Below are 19,262 nucleotides of genomic sequence, written 5' to 3' on the forward strand. Positions count from 1 at the left end.
CACCAGCAGGTGGACACCCACTGCAGAACCACTTCAGCACCACACCCTGACTTGTCGGGACCCAGCCAACACACAGGCAGGCTGGCACAAACTCCAGGACCCCTGGGTCCTCAACCCACCACCAGCAGGCTGACACCAGCTCTGAGAGTTCTGGACTCCTCAGTCAGCCCCGCCCACCTTCAGACCAGGACTAGCTTTGGGACACCCCAGAAGCTGCAGCCAGCTGTGTCAGGAACTGGCCCAATCCACCAGCAGGCTGACACTGGATCTGGGAACCCTGCAAACACACACCCCAGAACCTGGCTCTGCCCACCAGTGAGCCAGCACTAGCCCCGAGACCACCCAGGGTTCCACAGCCAGCTGCCTTGTGACCTGACCCCTCCAACCGTAGCTGGCAGCCTGGGCATAAAGCAGGGGCTCACAACCAACCAGACCAGGGGCCGACCATACCTACAAGACTGCCCTCAGCAGTCAGCTCACCAAAACAGAAGGAGCCACATAGCTCACATAGGGGACACCCCTAAAGCATACAGCTCTGGTGACCAGAGGCAAGTGTGCAGCTGGGATGTATAGGACATCTCCTGCAAAAGGCAACTTCTCCAACATCAGGAAATGTAACCAACCTACCAAATGCACAGAAATGAAAACTGAAAATTAGGCAAAATTAGGTGATAGAGGACCATGTGGAAGGAATAAGATGAAAACCCCAGGAGAAAAACTAAGTGAAGTAGAGATCGGCAATCTATCCGATGGAGAGTTTAAGGTAATGATCATAAAGATGATCAAAGAACTCGGGTAAGAACTGATGAACGGAGCAAGAAATTTCAAGGTTTTAACACGGAGTTAGAAAAGATAAAGGAGAAACCAAACACAGGTGAAGAATGTATACAACTGAAATGAAAAATACACTACGAGCAATCAACAGTACATTAACTGAGGCAGGGGAATGAATCAGCTAGGTGAAGACAGAGTAAGCACTGGGGTGCCTGGGGTGCAGGAGGGGGGACACAGCAGCAGTAGGGGGACATGGGGTGCAGGAGGGGAGACTCAGAACTGGGGGGACAAGGGGTGAAGTTGGGGTGACTCAGAAGTGGGGGGACATGGGGTGCAGGAGGGGAGACCCAGAAGTAGGGGGACATGGGGTGCAGGAGGGGAGACTCAGAAGTGGGGCACATGGGGTGCAGACTCAGAAGTGGGGGGACATGGGGTACAGGAGGGGAGACTCAGTAGTGGGGGGACAGAGGGTGCAGGAGGGGAGACTCAGAAGTGGGGGGACCTGGGGTGCAGGAGGGGAGATTCAGAAGTGGGGCACATAGGGTGCACACTCAGAACTGGGGGGACAAGGGGTGAAGGTGGGGTGACTCAGCCCTGGGGGGACATGGGGTGCAGGAGGGGAGACTCAGAAGGTGGGGTACCGGGTTGCAGGGGGGACCCAGCAGTGGGGGGACATGGAGTGCAGGAGGGGAGACTCAGAAGCGGGGTGACATGGGGTGCAGGAGGGGAGACTCAGAAGTGGGGCAGCACCAGCCCTAGGTCCCCCTGAGCTTTGACCCCACCAACTAGTGTTCTGACACAGACTCTGGGACACCGAGCCCTGCAGCCAGAGACTCGGGACCTGGTCCACACAACAGGGTACAGGACTAGCACCAGGACCTGGCTTCACCCACCAGCAGGTGGACACCCACTGCAGAACCACTTCAGCACCACACCCTGACTTGTCGGGACCCAGCCAACATACAGGCAGGCTGGCACAAACGCCAGGACCCCTGGGTCCTCAACCCACCACCAGCAGGCTGACACCAGCTCTGAGAGTTCTGGACTCCTCAGTCAGCCCCGCCCACCTTCAGACCAGGACTAGCTTTGGGACACCCCAGAAGCTGCAGCCAGCTGTGTCAGGAACTGGCCCAATCCACCAGCAGGCTGACACTGGATCTGGGAACCCTGCAAACACACACCCCAGAACCTGGCTCTGCCCACCAGTGAGCCAGCACTAGCCCCGAGACCACCCAGGGTTCCACAGCCAGCTGCCTTGTGACCTGACCCCTCCAACCGTAGCCGGCAGCCTGGGCATAAAGCAGGGGCTCACAACCAACCAGACCAGGGGCCGACCATACCTACAAGACTGCCCTCAGCAGTCAGCTCACCAAAACAGAAGGAGCCACATAGCTCACACAGGGGACACCCCTAAAGCATACAGCTCTGGTGACCAGAGGCAAGTGTGCAGCTGGGATGTATAGGACATCTCCTGCAAAAGGCAACTTCTCCAAGATCAGGAAATGTAACCAACCTACCAAATGCACAGAAATGAAAACTGAAAATTAGGCAAAATTAGGTGATAGAGGACCATGTGGAAGGAATAAGATGAAAACCCCAGGAGAAAAACTAAGTGAAGTAGAGATCGGCAATCTATCCGATGGAGAGTTTAAGGTAATGATCATAAAGATGATCAAAGAACTCGGGTAAGAACTGATGAACGGAGCAAGAAATTTCAAGGTTTTAACACGGAGTTAGAAAATATAAAGGAGAAACAAAACACAGGTGAAGAATGTATACAACTGAAATGAAAAATACACTACGAGCAATCAACAGTACATTAACTGAGGCAGGGGAATGAATCAGCTAGGTGAAGACAGAGTAAGCACTGGGGTGCCTGGGGTGCAGGAGGGGGGACACAGCAGCAGTAGGGGGACATGGGGTGCAGGAGGGGAGACTCAGAACTGGGGGGACAAGGGGTGAAGTTGGGGTGACTCAGAAGTGGGGGGACATGGGGTGCGGGAGGGGAGACCCAGAAGTAGGGGGACATGGGGTGCAGGAGGGGAGACTCAGAAGTGGGGCACATGGGGTGCAGACTCAGAAGTGGGGGGACATGGGGTCCAGGAGGGGAGACTCAGTAGTGGGGGGACAGAGGGTGCAGGAGGGGAGACTCAGAAGTGGGGGGACCTGGGGTGCAGGAGGGGAGATTCAGAAGTGGGGCACATAGGGTGCACACTCAGAACTGGGGGGACAAGGGGTGAAGGTGGGGTGACTCAGCCCTGGGGGGACATGGGGTGCAGGAGGGGAGACTCAGAAGGTGGGGTACCGGGTTGCAGGGGGGACCCAGCAGTGGGGGGACATGGAGTGCAGGAGGGGAGACTCAGAAGCGGGGTGACATGGGGTGCAGGAGGGGAGACTCAGAAGTGGGGCAGCACCAGCCCTAGGTCCCCCTGAGCTTTGACCCCACCAACTAGTGTTCTGACACAGACTATGGGACACCGAGCCCTGCAGCCAGAGACTCGGGACCTGGTCCACACAACAGGGTACAGGACTAGCACCAGGACCTGGCTTCACCCACCAGCAGGTGGACACCCACTGCAGAACCACTTCAGCACCACACCCTGACTTGTCGGGACCCAGCCAACATACAGGCAGGCTGGCACAAACTCCAGGACCCCTGGGTCCTCAACCCACCACCAGCAGGCTGACACCAGCTCTGAGAGTTCTGGACTCCTCAGTCAGCCCCGCCCACCTTCAGACCAGGACTAGCTTTGGGACACCCCAGAAGCTGCAGCCAGCTGTGTCAGGAACTGGCCCAATCCACCAGCAGGCTGACACTGGATCTGGGAACCCTGCAAACACACACCCCAGAACCTGGCTCTGCCCACCAGTGAGCCAGCACTAGCCCCGAGACCACCCAGGGTTCCACAGCCAGCTGCCTTGTGACCTGACCCCTCCAACCGTAGCCGGCAGCCTGGGCATAAAGCAGGGGCTCACCACCAACCAGACCAGGGGCCGACCATACCTACAAGACTGCCCTCAGCAGTCAGCTCACCAAAACAGAAGGAGCCACATAGCTCACACAGGGGACACCCCTAAAGCATACAGCTCTGGTGACCAGAGGCAAGTGTGCAGCTGGGATGTATAGGACATCTCCTGCAAAAGGCAACTTCTCCAAGATCAGGAAATGTAACCAACCTACCAAATGCACAGAAATGAAAACTGAAAATTAGGCAAAATTAGGTGATAGAGGACCATGTGGAAGGAATAAGATGAAAACCCCAGGAGAAAAACTAAGTGAAGTAGAGATCGGCAATCTATCCGATAGAGTGTTTAAGGTAATGATCATAAAGATGATCAAAGAACTCGGGTAAGAACTGATGAACAGAGCAAGGAATTTCACGTTTTTAACAAGGAGTTCGAAAATATAAAGGAGAAACCAAACACAGGTGAAGGACAACCGAAATGAAAAATACACTAAGAGGAATCATCAGTAGATTAATTGAGGCAGGGGACTGAATCAGCTAGGTGAAGACAGAGTAAGAATTGGGGTGCCTGGGGTGCAGGAGGGGGGACACAGCAGTAGGGGCACATGGGGTACAGGAGGGGAGATACAGAAGTTTGGGGCCTAGAGTGCAGGAGGGGAGACTCAGAAGTGGGGGGACATGTGGTGCAGGTGGGGAGACTCAGAAGGGGTATATGGCGTACAGGAGGGGAGACAGAAATGGGGGACAACGGGTGCAGGAGGGGAGTCTCAGTAGTGGGAGGACATGGGGTGCAGCAGGGGAGACTCAGTAGTGGTGAGACATGGGGTACAGGAGGGGTGACTCAGAAGCTGGAAGACATGGGGTGCAGGAGGAGTACTCAGTACTGGGTGGACAAGGGGTGAAGGTGGGGTGACTCATAACTGGGGGGATATGGGGTGCAGGAGGGGAGACAGAAGTGGGGGGACAACGGGGGCAGGAGGTGAGCCTCAGAAGTAGGAGGACGGGCTAGAAGGGGAGATTCGGAAGTGGGGTGCCTGCGGTGGAGGGTGGACACAGCAGTGGGGGAACATGGAGTACAGGAGGGGAGCCTCAGAAGTGGGGGGACATGGGGTGCAGGAGAGACTCAGAAGTGGGAGGACATGGGGTGCAGGTGGAGAGACTCAGAAGTGTGGGGCCAGGGGTACACGAGGGGAGACTCAGAAGTGGGGGGAAATGGGGTGCAGGAGTTGGACCCAGCATTAGGCGGAAATGGTGTGCAGGAGGGGAGACTCAGTAGTGGGGGGACATGGGGTACAGGAGGGGAGACTCAGAGGTGGGGGGCCTGGGTTTCAGGAGGGACCCAGCATTGGGAGAACATGGGGTGCGGGCGGGGAGACTCAGAAGTGGGGGACCTGGTTTGAGGTAGGGGGACCCAGCAGTGGGGGGTATGGAGTGCAGGATGGGAGACTCAGAATTGGGGCACCTCGTGTGCATGAGGGCGGACCTAGAAGTGGGGGTTCTTGGGGTGCAGGAGGGGAGACTTAGTGGGGGGACATGGGGTGCAGGAGGGGAGACTCAGAAGTTGGGGCACATGGGGTGCAGTACGGGAGACTCAGAGTGTGGCTCCTGGGGTGCTGGAGGTGGGACCCAGCAGTGGGGGGACATGGAGTGCAGGAAGGGAGACTTAGAAGTGAGGGGACATGAGGTGCAGGAGGGGAGACTTAGATGTGGGGGGCCTGAGGTACAGGAGGTGGAACACAGCGGTGGTGGGCTATGGAGTGCAGGAGGGGGTCCCAGTAGTGAGAGAACATGGGTGCGGGAGGGGAGACTGAGAAGCGGGGGACCTGCTTTGCAGGAGGGGTGACCCAGCAGTGGGGGGACATGGAGTGCAGGAGGGGTGACTCAGAAGTGGGGGCCTGGGGTGCAGGCGGGGGGACTCAGCAGTGGGGGGCGATGGGGTGCAGGAGGGGGGACCTAGAAGTTTGGCGACATGGGGTGCAGGAGGGGGGACTCAGCAGTTCGGGGATCCAGCAGTGGGGGGACATGGGGTGCATGGGGGAGACTCAGAATTGGGGGCCTCGGGGTGCAGGCTCAGGCAAGGCCTCAGGACCAGGCACACCACTGTGCCAGGCAGGCGGGCAGCAGAGCGGGGCCTGGCGGCGCTGGGACAGGGCTGGAGAAACAACCTGTCCCTTCTTGGCATCTGGGAGGAGGTGAGGGCCACCACTGGGGGTGGGCGCCTGGGGAGAGCTTAGGGGCTGGGCCAGTGCGCTGGGTCCCACATCAGAGACGCAGTGCCAGCTGCCACAGCTCTGAAGGCAGAGCTTGGGAAGCCCCCTCCCCTCGGGGCCCTGTGAATCTCACACCGAGCAGCGCTGGGTGCCCTGAGCCCCGAGTTGGTTGGGATCCCAGTGAAACTGTTGGGCTCAGGTGTCAGAGAAGTGGGCCTTCTCAAGCACAGGTCTGGGGTCCAGATCCCCTGCCTCAGTGTTAGTCAAAGTGGCTCATTAGTGACCCGGGTCCCTGAAGCCACAGCTCCAAACACAGCCCGATGCGCAGCAGAACGTGCGCCCGATGGGCGTCTGCCCCGTCTGTCTTCATTCCTCCCGCCTAAAACCACCTTGGGGTGCCTTCTGCAGGAAAATTCACAGGCAGGATGGATCCAGGCCTCCCGGAGGGCTGTGCTCTCTGCCCACCCCCTACTCCTCCCCCCATCCACTCCCTAGAGTCCCAAACAGGCCGGGTTTCAGGGGGCTGCAGCCCAAGGACACGAGGATGGGGCACCCGCGGTGGGTTAGTCCAGGGAGTGGCCGGGAGGAAGGTGAGGGGCTCCAGGGGGTTGCTCACCTGCCTCTTGCTCCCTCCACCTGGCCTGGCTCCCACACCCCACACGGACCCTCCTCCGCCCGGCGCAGCTCAGGACCACTGCAGGGCCGCCGGATCCGGACGTGAGCCCCACAGTTAGACGGACTCCTGGGCTGTGTGAACCCCCGCCCCGGGATACTCTGGGTCAGGGGGCGCACGACGTAGGGGGTGGACAGGGGCGCCGGCACCTTGAAATCTGACGGCGGTTCTACACCTGCAGGTACTCTCCACCCTCTGGTCACCATCACTCCCCTGCTTTTCCTCTGATCTCCAAGAAAACGGGAGGGACGCTGGGGGCCCGGGGAAAACCCTGTCCAGGACGCGAGCCCGAGGTCCTGGGGCCGACGCTGAGCCACCCACACCGACGTAATTCAGGGCCACCAGCAGAGCTGTAGCCACGGCCACCTCCCGGGGCCCAGGCAGCCCCGAAGTCGCTTCAGCTGCGGTTCTGAAGGGGACGAGTGAGCTGGTTCTGAGGAGTAGATGCAATGCACAGCCTCACCCTGTGGAGTCCCTAAAAACCTGCCCTGAGGCATTAACTCTGCCCCAGAGACGCCGTGACCTTACGAGACATTAAATCCCCTGGGGATGTTTCGGGTGACATGTCTGTAAGCTCAGCACACAGGCTGACAAGGAGGTGACATGAGGACAGTGGTTAAGGGTCCAGAGGATGTGACAGCTGACCACATGAGGCCACCTCGGGGTCCTCACCCTAGGCCCTGGGGACATTCTGGCCACCTCAGGCCCCTCCCCCAGCACGGTCCTGCCTGCTGCCCCACTCCTTGCAAGTGTCCGGCCCAGCCGAGGCCCGAACCCAGGCCTCCTAAGAGACTCAGCCTCACTGTGGCTTAACACACACAACCCTGGGAGAAACCCAGCGACTTCAACACGCCAGCCCGGCCTTCTGTCACCCCAGCTCCAGGATCCACTGAGCAGGCCTGGGGAGGGGCAGGCCCCCTGACCATCCTTCATGAACCAGAACAAGACACCCTACTTAGGCCCTCGGAGCATCAGTCCCACCTACCTTGTAAGGACAGCCCTGGCCCAGTCACGGACAGGCATTGCCCACTTTACAACTGTGAGCCTGGCTCCGAGAAACTTGAATGAATAAAATCCTGAACGTAAAGGGTCGCATAATAATCTCAAAACCCCTTGAAGGGAAGCAGGATGGATCATTTGGAATTTTCCCTGGACTTATTCTGGTTTTCAAATTTTCAACAACACACGTAAGAAATCTTTATCACCTGGAAAAATCATGCTTTGTAGCAAAGTAGCCTGGAATTATAAAGTGGGAGAATCCCGTCCTGCCTGAGGGCGCGTGAAACATCACAGGGTGGTAGCACCGACCTCGGTCAGGACCCACCAACGACCACTCCCAGGGTCCCTGCCACCCCAAGGGGGTCTAGTTAGGTGACAACTAGGAAATGAACTTCCGTTGCTCTACTGTAAGCGTGGAGTGAGCAGATTCAGATCCAGCTATGCAGGAGAAGCAGTGACACAGTGATGACATTCATTTTGCGACAGACATGACCTTTCAACTCAGAGCTTGAGCATCGATCAGGAGCTGAATTAGTCCCACAGCAGCGAAAGCACAGATGGTGTCACTGGGGAGGCACAAGCAGCGGCAGGCAAGCGGGCAGGGACGCAGGTCAGGAGGTCCAGCGTGGGGACACAGGCGACACTGGAGGGCTTTTCAGTAAAGAAACTGCGGAAAGTTTAAGAGGCTCAGGAAAGCAAGAAACAAGCATTGCTTACAAGGTAAATTCTATCCAATAGAGAATTCTATCCACAAAGCTTTTCTTTTATCTACCAGCACTATAGAGACAGATTTGATGCCATGGGTTTAAGGAAAAATGCTTAGAAAAACAGTCACAAGATCTACGTCTTGCAAGGAAAATAAAATGTTAGAATTTACTGAAAAATTTTAGATGCCGAATTTTTTGAAAAAAGGGAGTGATGCATTCTGTGTTAGATACTGACCTTCAAACTCCAATGTGATTTCCCAAGCGTGATTTACAAATACAATGATTAAGAGGTATTTCTATGTTTTGTTATGGCCATTTGGCTAAAAAAAAAAAAACCACATTCAAATAACATCAATATTATTTTAGATGTGCTTTATCGTCCCAGTCCACAAAGGGGAAGATGAGGATGAGGCTATCAGCCGAAACCAAAAATAATACGATTGTTTAAAAGAGGATTCAGGTCAATGAATAAAATTATAAAATCTTTAGTCCAGCTTCTACCCTCGAATATCAAAGCACAGGCCAGTGGACCCAGGATTTATCACAATAATGTGTTTTAGGCTTTTGGTAAATTTAGCTCAGCCAAAAAAAAAAACAGGCATTTAAATGAATATCCACGTCACTGTGACCCAGAACTACCTGCACTACAGATGATGTCACCCTGGCCGCGGCACAGGAAAACGGTGGCAAAAGATCTTTGGAAGCCGAATCGGTGATTGTCAGACTTTTTTTTTTTTTTTTTTTTGGCTGCATCAGCATGTGGGATCTCAGCTCCCCACCAGGGATCGAACCCGCATTCCCTGCATTGGAAGCGCAGAGTCTTAACCACTGGACCTTTTTTTTTTTCTTTTTTTTTTTAACTTTTCAGCAAACCACCCTAGTGCCCTGGTTCTGCCTCGAGTGCACAGGTAGATAAAAGCGGGCCAGGCGCCCTGGGTTAGTGTCCGCGGCACCTGCTCTGCTGTCAGCACTCACGTCGGTGATGGTGTTGAGGGCGGTGTCTGCCCCGATGCTGAAATCGGAGCCGGGCACGTTGTTGGAGACGGTGGCGGGAACCATGACCATGGGGACGCAGAACTCCTTGTGCTTCTCCCGGGCGGCCGACAGCTCCAACAGTCCCAGGTAGGCCTGCAGGTGGGTGTGTGCAGTTGTGGGGATGGGACAGGGGTGGGGAGGGAAATGCATTGCCATCACGGGCAGCGCTGTACCCAAGGTGAGGCTGCGGGCATCGTCCCGTCGGGGTGAGACTAAGCCGCTCACGGGTGAGAGTCTGACTGTTTGAGGCTCTCACATTTTCTTTAAAGGAAACAGAAAGGTCATCATGGGACTGATCTTGGCTGAATATCAAAAATGAAGGTGGACAGTCCAACATGTAGTTAAAAGATAATGATCTGGCCCCATCACTGCCCTCCTCTCTGAATAGCCAATGGGCTTCCAGTTCAAGAGAGAAGGTCATCTCTACAGACTCGACAGAGGTGAGAACTCCCTGGGCGGACAGACCCCAGACATGGAGTCAAGCTTTCGCTTCTCGATCGAGTCCCTTTACATAGCTGGGCCAGTGTCTGTCCCCGAGTGCTGCCACCCCTCATTCTCTGCATCACCATTACTGAGTGGCCGCTGGGCCCGAGGCTGCATCACCCCCGGTCACACCGAGGGACAGACGGCACAATGTTTACAGGAGCCGGCATGGGGTCCCCATTCAAACCAACAGCGCTAGCCAGCCAGCAGGGGAGCAGAATGTACCTCGAATCCACCGATGATCAAGAGCGCGTTGATGCCATGGGTGTGCATCTGAGCAGCGATGTCCTCCAGGTACTTCCCGGGGAGGGTGCTGGGGACGGTTCAAGGGAGGAGCGGTCAGGCCGGACCCCCTTGGTGCCCCACCCTCCGAGGCTGAGCTGCACGGCACTGAGCGGCAGGGGGATGTCTGCTCCCTCGTCCACGCTGCTGGTGGACAGAGGGGCTGGGGAACCACACGCGGCAGAGCGGCCAGCAGTCAGGTCTCAAAAGAGGGTCTTTTCAAAAGAAAAGGGGAAGAAACTTTGCAGCTGTCCAACACCTGGATCTCAAAGAACCCTGCTGCCTGGTTAGGGAAAAAAATGAACCACAAAAGCTTTCAAGTGTTCACAACGATAATTGGATGGAAACTTCCAGTTTTTGAGTCACGTACAGAGTACATGTACCCTACCCCATCTAAGCTCATTTAAAGTCACCTCCACGCACACCTGCTCATGTCGTCCCGTTTTACCACCTGTTCAAACACGGCCGGCAAGTGGAAGAGACAAACGATAGTCAGCCGTGCCCCATCCTGAGACCAGCACCCACCCTGATCTCTCCCTTGTGCTGTCTGGAGTATCAGGGGTTTATACTTGGGGTGGGTGTAGAGAAGTCATAGGGCCTGGGTGGCCAGGGCACATGAGTGGTCACGATGTCGACTACAGGGTCCCTCCCAGCGTCTGAGCATCGTGAGAATACGCTGCCAGCTGGCCCCTCCAGCCACCCCAGAGCAGCCCCGGGGTGGGGCTCGTGAAGCCGACTGTGCTGAGGCATTACAGTTGGTCAGAAGGGGCCTAGGAGGCAGCCGATAGGGCCCTGGCTCCTAACTGGAGCTCTGCTGTCAGAACACCATCCCCCGAGGGCGCTGGGGGGTGACAGGACCAAAAGCGCTTTGGAGAACTAGGCCAGCTCCACAGATTCCTGGGTGACGCGGGCACCCAGCTTCACAGCAGGACAGAGGCTGGGACAATTCCCCTGGACAACAAACAGGTTCATATAGAGTGCAACACTCGTTAGGCTTAAGTACCAACTACTTCCTTTCCTCATTAAAATGTGCCACTTAATGATGGCTGCACCTGAGGTCAGAGAAGAAACAGCTTCGTATTAAATCAGCGCCTCGGGAACACACCCCATCCCCGGCTGTGCCCGAGAACAGAAGCGGCTGCACTTCAGAAACGTGTGGTTCTGTGTGGAGCCCCCCAGGTCCTCCCTCCGGCTGTGAGGACCTGGCAGCTCAGGCCTGCAGTCCCCACGCCACTGAGCCAACATCAATCCTGTCTACACAGCAAGGTCGCCGCAGCTCAGACATCCCTGTCTGCATCACCTCAAGCGAGATGAGGGGTTTCTGCCACCATTGGGTTCTTCCAATCAATGGAAACAAGGAATTATCAGAGGAAGCCATTCCCAGGTCCCCTGCTTTGTCTCTTTTTCAGGCCACATCTCATCAACTCCCCATAACACAACCCAGGTCCCTCCCGGACCGGAGCCAGGACGTGAACCAATTCCTCCTGGGTTCCTTTACGGGAACTTAAAGCAGCAGCATCTGCACCAGCTGCTCCCCGCAAGAACATTCAGGTCAGAATCAAGACAGGAGAATTACCGTTTTGTCCCAAGAATGGAGCCGCCTTGGCCGGTCCAGCCGCCGACATCTGCCCAGCCAAATTCCTTTACCTAATGTGCAAACAGAAAGAAACAGCTGTAGCGAAAAAGAAAAAGGAATTAGAGAGCTTTAAAAACAGCTCAGATGTCTGCACCTCTGACAGGCTTTGTGTCTGTAAGGATTTGAGAAATGTTAGGAAACGGCTTTCATTTCAAGGCTGAATGAGCTGCAGCCTGAACCAGATTCTAAGGCTCAACAATTAGGAACACGGACAGGCAAAGCCCCCCGCATGTAGGAAGGACCCTGCATCTTATTCCCCGCCATGCCTATCAGAGGCATGCTTTAGTTAGCCAAATCCCACCATTGCGAAGTAAAAGAAAAATTAATATTACAGTTTTCTTAATCAAACTAAGATTAAAAAAATGCTTCTTAAAAATTGAGAACTACCTACGAGCACCAATAAATGCCCACTAGGTGTTTGCACAACACCCCACAGCCATAACAGCAAAACGCTTTCCTTTCCCCCACACACACACACTCGGGGCGGCCACAGTTTGGAATATCACCGGCCTCCAAACACGCATCTTCGCCCAGGTCTCCTGAAGACCCTGCACAGGGTGCCACCTGCTCACTGGGCACCTCCCACTCCATCCAAGTCCCAGCGCCTCTCAGATCTCCCATGTCCATCAGTTGCAACTCATTCCTGCCTCCTTTCTTCACACCTGTGCATACTTAGTACTAGAGCAAATCTTATTGGCCAGGCCTTCAAAATGCACCCAGACCATGGAAGACTTCCCACGGACTCTGCCATCACCAGATTGGACCAAGCCGCCCGCATCCTGCCTGGGCTATTGCAGATAGTCCCCCAAGTACTCTCCTGCTTCCCTACTCCTGCCTCTTACGGAAACCTGTCAGAATGCACCACACCCCTGCTCCAAACCCTCCTGTCTTTTCAAAGCAAAGGCCAGACCCCTTAGGATCACCTACAAACCATCCGGCCCTCTCCTCCTTTTCCCTCACCCCCTTCCTCCTTCCCCCTCGCAGTCACGTGAGCCCCTCCCGCCCCACCCCCCAACAGCTCAGGGCCTTTGCACCGCCCGCCCTGCCTGGGACCAAGATCCGGTGTCCCCGAGGGCACTTGCTCAGCCCTTCACACGTTGGTCTGGGGTCACCTCCCAGCATCACTGGCTGGAGGGCCTCAGTGAAGATGCCCATGGCACTCCAACCTCCTCCCCTGCGTTTTTTTAGCCCCAGTCACGTTCTGATATGCTGGAGAGTTCACTCCACTGATTTTTACCTCTGTCATCTCCCTCCCTGAGATGCAGGGAGTCTTGTCTGCATTCTTCACCAATTTGGTTCCACAGCCTAAGAACTCAGTAAGTAGCTGCTGAGTCACTGGGTGAATAAACACAGCCGCCCCCTTATCTGCAGGGAGTATGTTCCAAGACCCCCAGTGACGCTGGAACCCTACATATCCACCTTTCCCTATACATACACGCCTAGGATAAAATTTAATTTATAAACAGGCGCAGTAAGAGAATATCCAAATTGCCAGCATCACCCGTCTTGCACTTTGGGGACATTATTAAGTAAAGTAAGGATCACCTGAACTTAAGCACTGCCATACCATGAGGGCTGATCTGATCACCAAGTGACTCACGGGCAGATACCCTGGACGAGAGGACGATTCATGTCCCGGGAGGACAGAGCTGACAGTTGGAGATTTCATCACGCTACTCACAACGACACGTAATTTAAAACTTACAGACTGTCTATTCTGGAATTTTCCATTTAATATTCCTGGACCACAGGTAACAAACCGCAGAACTGAAACCTCGGATGAGAGGGAACCAGGAAACACCCAGCTAAGAGCGTAGCGTCTGTAGCCTCCCCACGTGTTTAGCACCCTGCATCCTATGACCTTGGTCTTGTGAATTAAGTCTCGGTGCCCCAGCTTTCTCATTAGGAAAATGGGGTAATATCTTAGATTTTTGAGAGATTTAAATGGGTTAACACAGTAAGTAAATCGCGGAGGAGCAGTAAGTGTATTCAGTAAGCACTCAAGCAGCTAATCTCTTCCCTAGGTTTTTATCGGAGTGGGTGCTCAGCGCGCTGGCCTTCTGCATCACCCACGGCATCCCATGCACACCTCACTGCTGCCTCGTGCGCACGTGCTCCCCTTTCCACCTAATGCCCGGGTCCTTGGACCCCAGAGAGGCCCTCCCTACCACCTTTGAGAAATCCGGAATCTGCCTTCTCAGCAAGGACCTCCCTCGCCAGGCGCCCCCGGGACTCACCTGGCCTTTGGCGAAGCCCTCAAAGCCGTCGTACACAGCGAACACCTTGTGTCCGTCGGAGATGCCCACGCGCACGGCCGCGCGCACGGCCGCGTTCATGCCGGCGGCGGGCGCACCCACGTTCACGATGCCCACATTGCAGTTGCTCTGTAAGTCGGAGGGGGGGCGTGTGGGTGTGTGCGGGTCGCAGCAGATACGGCTCGCACCGCTGCACCCTGGGGCCGGAGCGTATGGGCTGAGCGCGGGGCCCAGGCGCCGGAACTGAAAAGCCTAATCACCCAGGTGGGAGGGGGCAGGAGGAAAGGGTCGACGGGGCGCGGTATGGTCTCCTGGGAGCCAAGACCCGAACTGGCCAGGGCAGAAGGACACCCAGGCCAGAGTAGGACCCAGGCATTGCCGGAGGCAGGGACGTGGCGCAGCGCAGCGTTTCCTACCTTACGGATCTGGGAGTCTGGCAGCTTGATGGCGAGCCGCTTGTAGGTGTTCAGGTTGTTCTCAAAGCTCCTAGAAGAAAAGGACGGTGTCAGACCAAAGGTTAGAATGTAGACGGAGCAGTATGGGCTCATCTGGGGAGAAGGGGCCTCAGAGGACGCTTGTGCCGGAGGCAGATGGCCCGCAGGTGCCAGCTTTGTGTTCGGGCTCGCAGGGAAGGCAGCCTCAGGTGTTCCCAGTGACTTGGAATGGATGTCCTATAAGGGGCTGAGGGGCATGGGGCGTTTAGGATGCAGCAAGTTTCTTTCCCCAAATGCTAGCAGCCACACGCCACTCTCTATCCTAATTTCATCAGCTTCTAAACAACCCCACCCCCACCCCCCCACCCCCACAAAAATAAATTTCTCTGTAATTAGTCACCCGGGCCATTGACCTTTAGGAACAGTGCCTTGACTTCATACTGTCTTAATTTCTGACTTCTTATGTTGATACAGAACAAGCACCGCCTGGAGGTACATTCTAACACCAGGCCTGATGAACAAAGGCTCCCAGTAAAACAGGTTTTTTCCCGGAAGACCCACCTTCCTCGGAGTTGCACAGCGTCCTTAAATCTCCTCTCATCCATCGCCTTTTGTACTTCCTGGGTCTTTAAGCAATTAACGAAAGGAAGAAAGAACATGTCAAGACGGTGCATCCTCAGATCCAGGCTAGGGACCTGGAACCAGCTTGGTCCTTGCATCCGGGTCCCTTCATGTCCAACCTTGTAGCCAGCAGCCTGGGGTCAGCGAGCCTGCACTGCCTGGCTACGGGAGGGAAGCCTAGGCTGCCCACCCAAGCTGCTTCGTAGAAAAGGACGAGGTGGGACCACCGGCCTTGCCAGAGTAAGCGAGGCCTGAAATCTTAGGGATTCCGGCCCATGAGAGCGAGGCCAGAAGGAAGCGGATCTCCCAGGCCAGGCTCTGAAAAATCCCCGTTTGACGCTGGTGAGGGAAGAACGAACAGAACCACCCCGTCCCCGGGGAGCGGAGGACGCAGGTGACGCTGTGGCAGGGGCGGGGGGCCGACTGTCCCGGGGAACAGAGCGCTTTGGGACCAGCACCGCCCCCGCCCACCCCCTTCAACCTCAGGATCCCAGGCAAGTCATCCATCACTCTGAGCTTCAGTTTCCTCCTCTGTGTGGTGAGAAAAATGCCCCTACTTCCACTGTCATTGTGGTGGTCAACGCTGCCAGGCCCTTAGGAAGACACCTGGCAAGCAGTGGTCAGTGAGGGGTTGGCTGTGGCCTTGTGAACAGGCTGGCTGAGACGTATGGTCGTTCAAGGACAAGCTAGTGGTACCTACTGGCTGCCTGTCTCAAAACGGACAGAGACACTGGACAGAAGAAATGTGCTCACAATAAGCTGCTGCTCATCATTCCACATTCTGTTCTTTTGAGCCACAGCCTCAGAGTCCACACACGTGCACACACCCTCATACACACATGCACACACATGCACACACACGCACAGACTTCCTCTACTGCCATCGGCTTTTGGAAAGTATGTTTCTGAGGGGTTACTTTCAACAAGTCCTGTGACTTAATTACCTCTCTGTACATGTCATAAAATACATACACCTCAGAGCCACTGGGAAGACCAAATAAAATGAGAGTCGTGAATAGACTTTGCAAAATAAAAAACAGTAACAATTCCTAACGCAACTCCACGGCCGCTGCAGCTACTGGACGGTCAACTGGAAAACCATCCCCTGCTTCCGTGCAGCCACTGGCCTGCGCTCCACACCCAGAGGAGGCGGCGCACGTTGGGGTCCCCCGAGTCGGCCATCCCTGTCACATCACAGGTGTGAGGGCCTCGGGGATGGGAGGGCAGGAGCAGCTGACCCTGGAGAGGCTGGATGGTGCCCTCCCCACCCCGAGAATCTCCCCGCGGTCCCTGCAGAGCCGTCTCCGGCCTCTCTGACCTGCCCACAGGAAGCGCCCGGGTACCCCGAGGACACCCCCTCCCGACAGACTAGACTCGCGGAGGGGGCCCGCGTGCTCGGTGTCATGGGCCCGGGGAGGGGGCCCTGGGTCCCGGGGAAGGCTGTCCGCCTGTGCTGGGGGAGGTACCTGCCCCCGGTCCGCCCTGTGCTGGGCAGGGCCCAGCCCCGCACTCACCATCTGCACGCATTCCATCAGTGGCAGCCGCACCGCCTGGTTCCCGCTCAGCGACACCACGCAGGCCGGGGTCTCGGGGGTGGCCTGGAGGAGGGCGACCACGGCCTCCACCCCCATGCGGCTGGCCTGGTAATGACATCACGATGGTTGGAGCTGGCCCCGGGCCAACCCGGAGACCAGCCCGGCGCCCACAGAGGCTCCCCTCGTTCAGACAGGACCAGCCCTGTTCTCAGCTCCTCCGTCCTCAAGGCCCCCTCGCTTCTCCTGCACCGAGTCCCCGTTAGTTACTCAGAGCCCTTCCCGATCACTTCTAACCACCTCCAACAACGAGATCAACTCCGCTAGGAACTGGCGCGCTGAGGGGCAGGGTGGTCAGAGGCGTGCGGAGCAGGAAACCGAGAATTGGACTCTGGGTCTCTGTGGTCCCTGGGTCCATTTCTAGAAACCTGCCCGTGGACACCCCCTTTCCACCTTCTGGGTTTGTCCCCCACATTTGGCAGGGTCTCTCAGTGTCTGGGTCACCAGGGGCCTAGGAACCCCCCTCGGTTAGCAGGTCTCCCTATGAGACTACAGGCCGTAGCACCCTAGGGACAAGCCAGCCGGTGCTGTGGGCAGAGATGCCCTTTACCGATGGCTCTACTCAAGATCACCCAGTCTTCGTAGCAGACTGGTCCCTTTGCAATCCCAGAGGTGTTCCTTTCCTTGTGACGATGCCTGACCATTTCCAGCCTCACTTACCAAAATCCTATCAAAGGCTGAAGGCGTCCCACCTCTCTGCACGTGTCCAAGGATGGTCACCCGAGTGTCATAACCCAGCTGTGTGACCACGAGCTGAGGGGAAACACAGAACATGGCTGGGCACATCAGCTTGTTCTAGGGCTGGGGGCTGGGAGCAGGGGAAGGTCTCTCTCCCCTTCCTACACATCTATGTTGAAGAATGTTCTAGTTTCTAAATTTCACTTCCTGAAAGAATGTTTAACGGCTTGCTGAAATTAATATTTTTTAAAGAATACTTTTATCATCAAATAAAACCTTTGTGCTCCTACCTCGCAAGTGAACACAAGTAACACAATTTTAAAAAAACACTGTTTCTATAGCTTGTATTTCAAGCATATACTTTGTAAAAATCTAAACATTTCCCTGAAATCACCTTGAATTTGTAAGGTTGTATTTGAAAAGCATGACGTCCCCTCAGTCCAGGGCCCAGGTGAACCCAGCCAGTGGCCGGGACAGGCTACCTGCCTTGACTGGCCCTCATTTACTTTATAAAAATGATGGGGCTGGGTAACAGGAATTCCATGGTCCCTTTTGGCTCTAATATTCCACAATCCAATCTCAACTTCAGTTAAGTGGGAAGGAATATCTTTGCCCTGACTGTATTGATTACTTCTATAAATACTGGCAGATGACTTTCACAGATATTTTGATAATCAGGTGAAAAGCTGGTCAGGGAATACGTAAAAGGCATCAGAGAAACCAACTTGCAAAGCCAAGGTGATGATGTCCTTTGCCCTGATGGGCGGCTTCCACCAGAGCCTGAGTCTGTCTCCCCAGCACTGTGTCCAGAACCTGCCCAGTTACCTGGGCAACCGGGGAGCATAGCAGATCCCTCCTGGGCCAGACAAGCCAGCACCCGCCGACCAAGCCCAACAGGACTCGGGCAACAGGATTGCGGGGTCGGCCTCCATGCAGGGTGGAGGAGCAGTGACTAAGGCCAGCCGAGCGGCTTTCTCTGTGAATAAGGCCATGCTCAGCTGATGCTCCGGTGGGAGACGGAACTCTGCTGACCTCCTAGCTCCTGGGCAGCCGCCACCCAGAGCTGGAACCTTCTAACCCCACCCGATTGCATTTCCTCTGTCTCTGTCGGGGGAGCCCGGGGCCTCTGGGAATATTCCCAACAGTATTCCAGAGGCAGGAGCTCACCAGGAGCTGTATGATTCTGATGCCAATAAAGTTATGAGTCATTACGAAAATATTTTTAATGAACAAGAAGAACAAAATAACTTTAAATAATAGCACATGGTTCCAGACTCCCGCCCTGCCCGTGGTGTCTAAATCTCCCGTTTCTAGACAGGCTCGGGGGGTGAGAAGCCTGAGACACTCACCTCCTTGATTTGCTCAGAGGTGATGGCTCTGTTTTGGGTGTCAATGGCTCCTTCGGCCACAATGATTATGTTCAGTCTTTTTTTCCGGGCACGGTTCTAAGGAAACAAAAGATGAAATCCTCAAATGCCTAAACCATTCTTAACGACACAACAGGGGCCTCTGCCCCATCTGAACTGGCCTCTCTCCAGGGAGAAACAGTCACCTGATTTCATAGGTGGTTCTTAAGGACACAGGCAGGTCAAGGTACCCTAGGTAAGCAGGTGGGATAGGACTGCAGACGCAGAAGCTGCTGTGACATCACCAGAGGCAGAGGCTGGCCCCCGCTGCCTTTGACCCCGACCCCCGGACGGTGATGAGCTCCAAGGCTAGGCTCTCCGGGGAGGGGGCTCTCCACTGCAAACCAGGCCCGACAACTCCCCCGGAAGGCAGAGCTTCCTGCCACCTCACCTCAAGGAGGTTTGCACATAAGACCATACAGTTACAGAAATAACGGGGAATAAAAATCAGTGCTTAGGGCTTCCCTGGTGGCGCAGTGGTTAAGAATCTGCCTGCCAATGCAGGGGACAT

The 19,262-nt window shown here is 55.6% G+C and overlaps 1 protein-coding gene across 3 annotated transcripts in view; it reads right to left on the minus strand.

Moving 5' to 3' along the window:
* Nucleotides 1-19,262, minus strand: part of PFKP (phosphofructokinase, platelet) — a 238,214-nt gene that overhangs the window by 178,611 nt on the left and 40,341 nt on the right. For all 3 annotated transcript variants that reach the window (XM_049705461.1, XM_049705462.1, XM_049705463.1), the window contains 9 exons: nt 18,695-18,790; nt 17,328-17,420; nt 16,590-16,715; nt 15,016-15,080; nt 14,437-14,506; nt 14,003-14,149; nt 11,706-11,776; nt 10,073-10,160; nt 9,305-9,457 (listed from right to left, as the gene is read on the minus strand). In XM_049705461.1, coding sequence (XP_049561418.1) covers nt 9,305-9,457; nt 10,073-10,160; nt 11,706-11,776; nt 14,003-14,149; nt 14,437-14,506; nt 15,016-15,080; nt 16,590-16,715; nt 17,328-17,420; nt 18,695-18,790 — 909 coding nt within the window. The remainder of the gene's footprint in view (nt 1-9,304; nt 9,458-10,072; nt 10,161-11,705; nt 11,777-14,002; nt 14,150-14,436; nt 14,507-15,015; nt 15,081-16,589; nt 16,716-17,327; nt 17,421-18,694; nt 18,791-19,262) is intronic.

The sequence above is a fragment of the Orcinus orca genome, chromosome 2 (genome assembly GCF_937001465.1).
Source record: "Orcinus orca chromosome 2, mOrcOrc1.1, whole genome shotgun sequence".
Lineage (NCBI taxonomy): Eukaryota > Metazoa > Chordata > Mammalia > Artiodactyla > Delphinidae > Orcinus > Orcinus orca.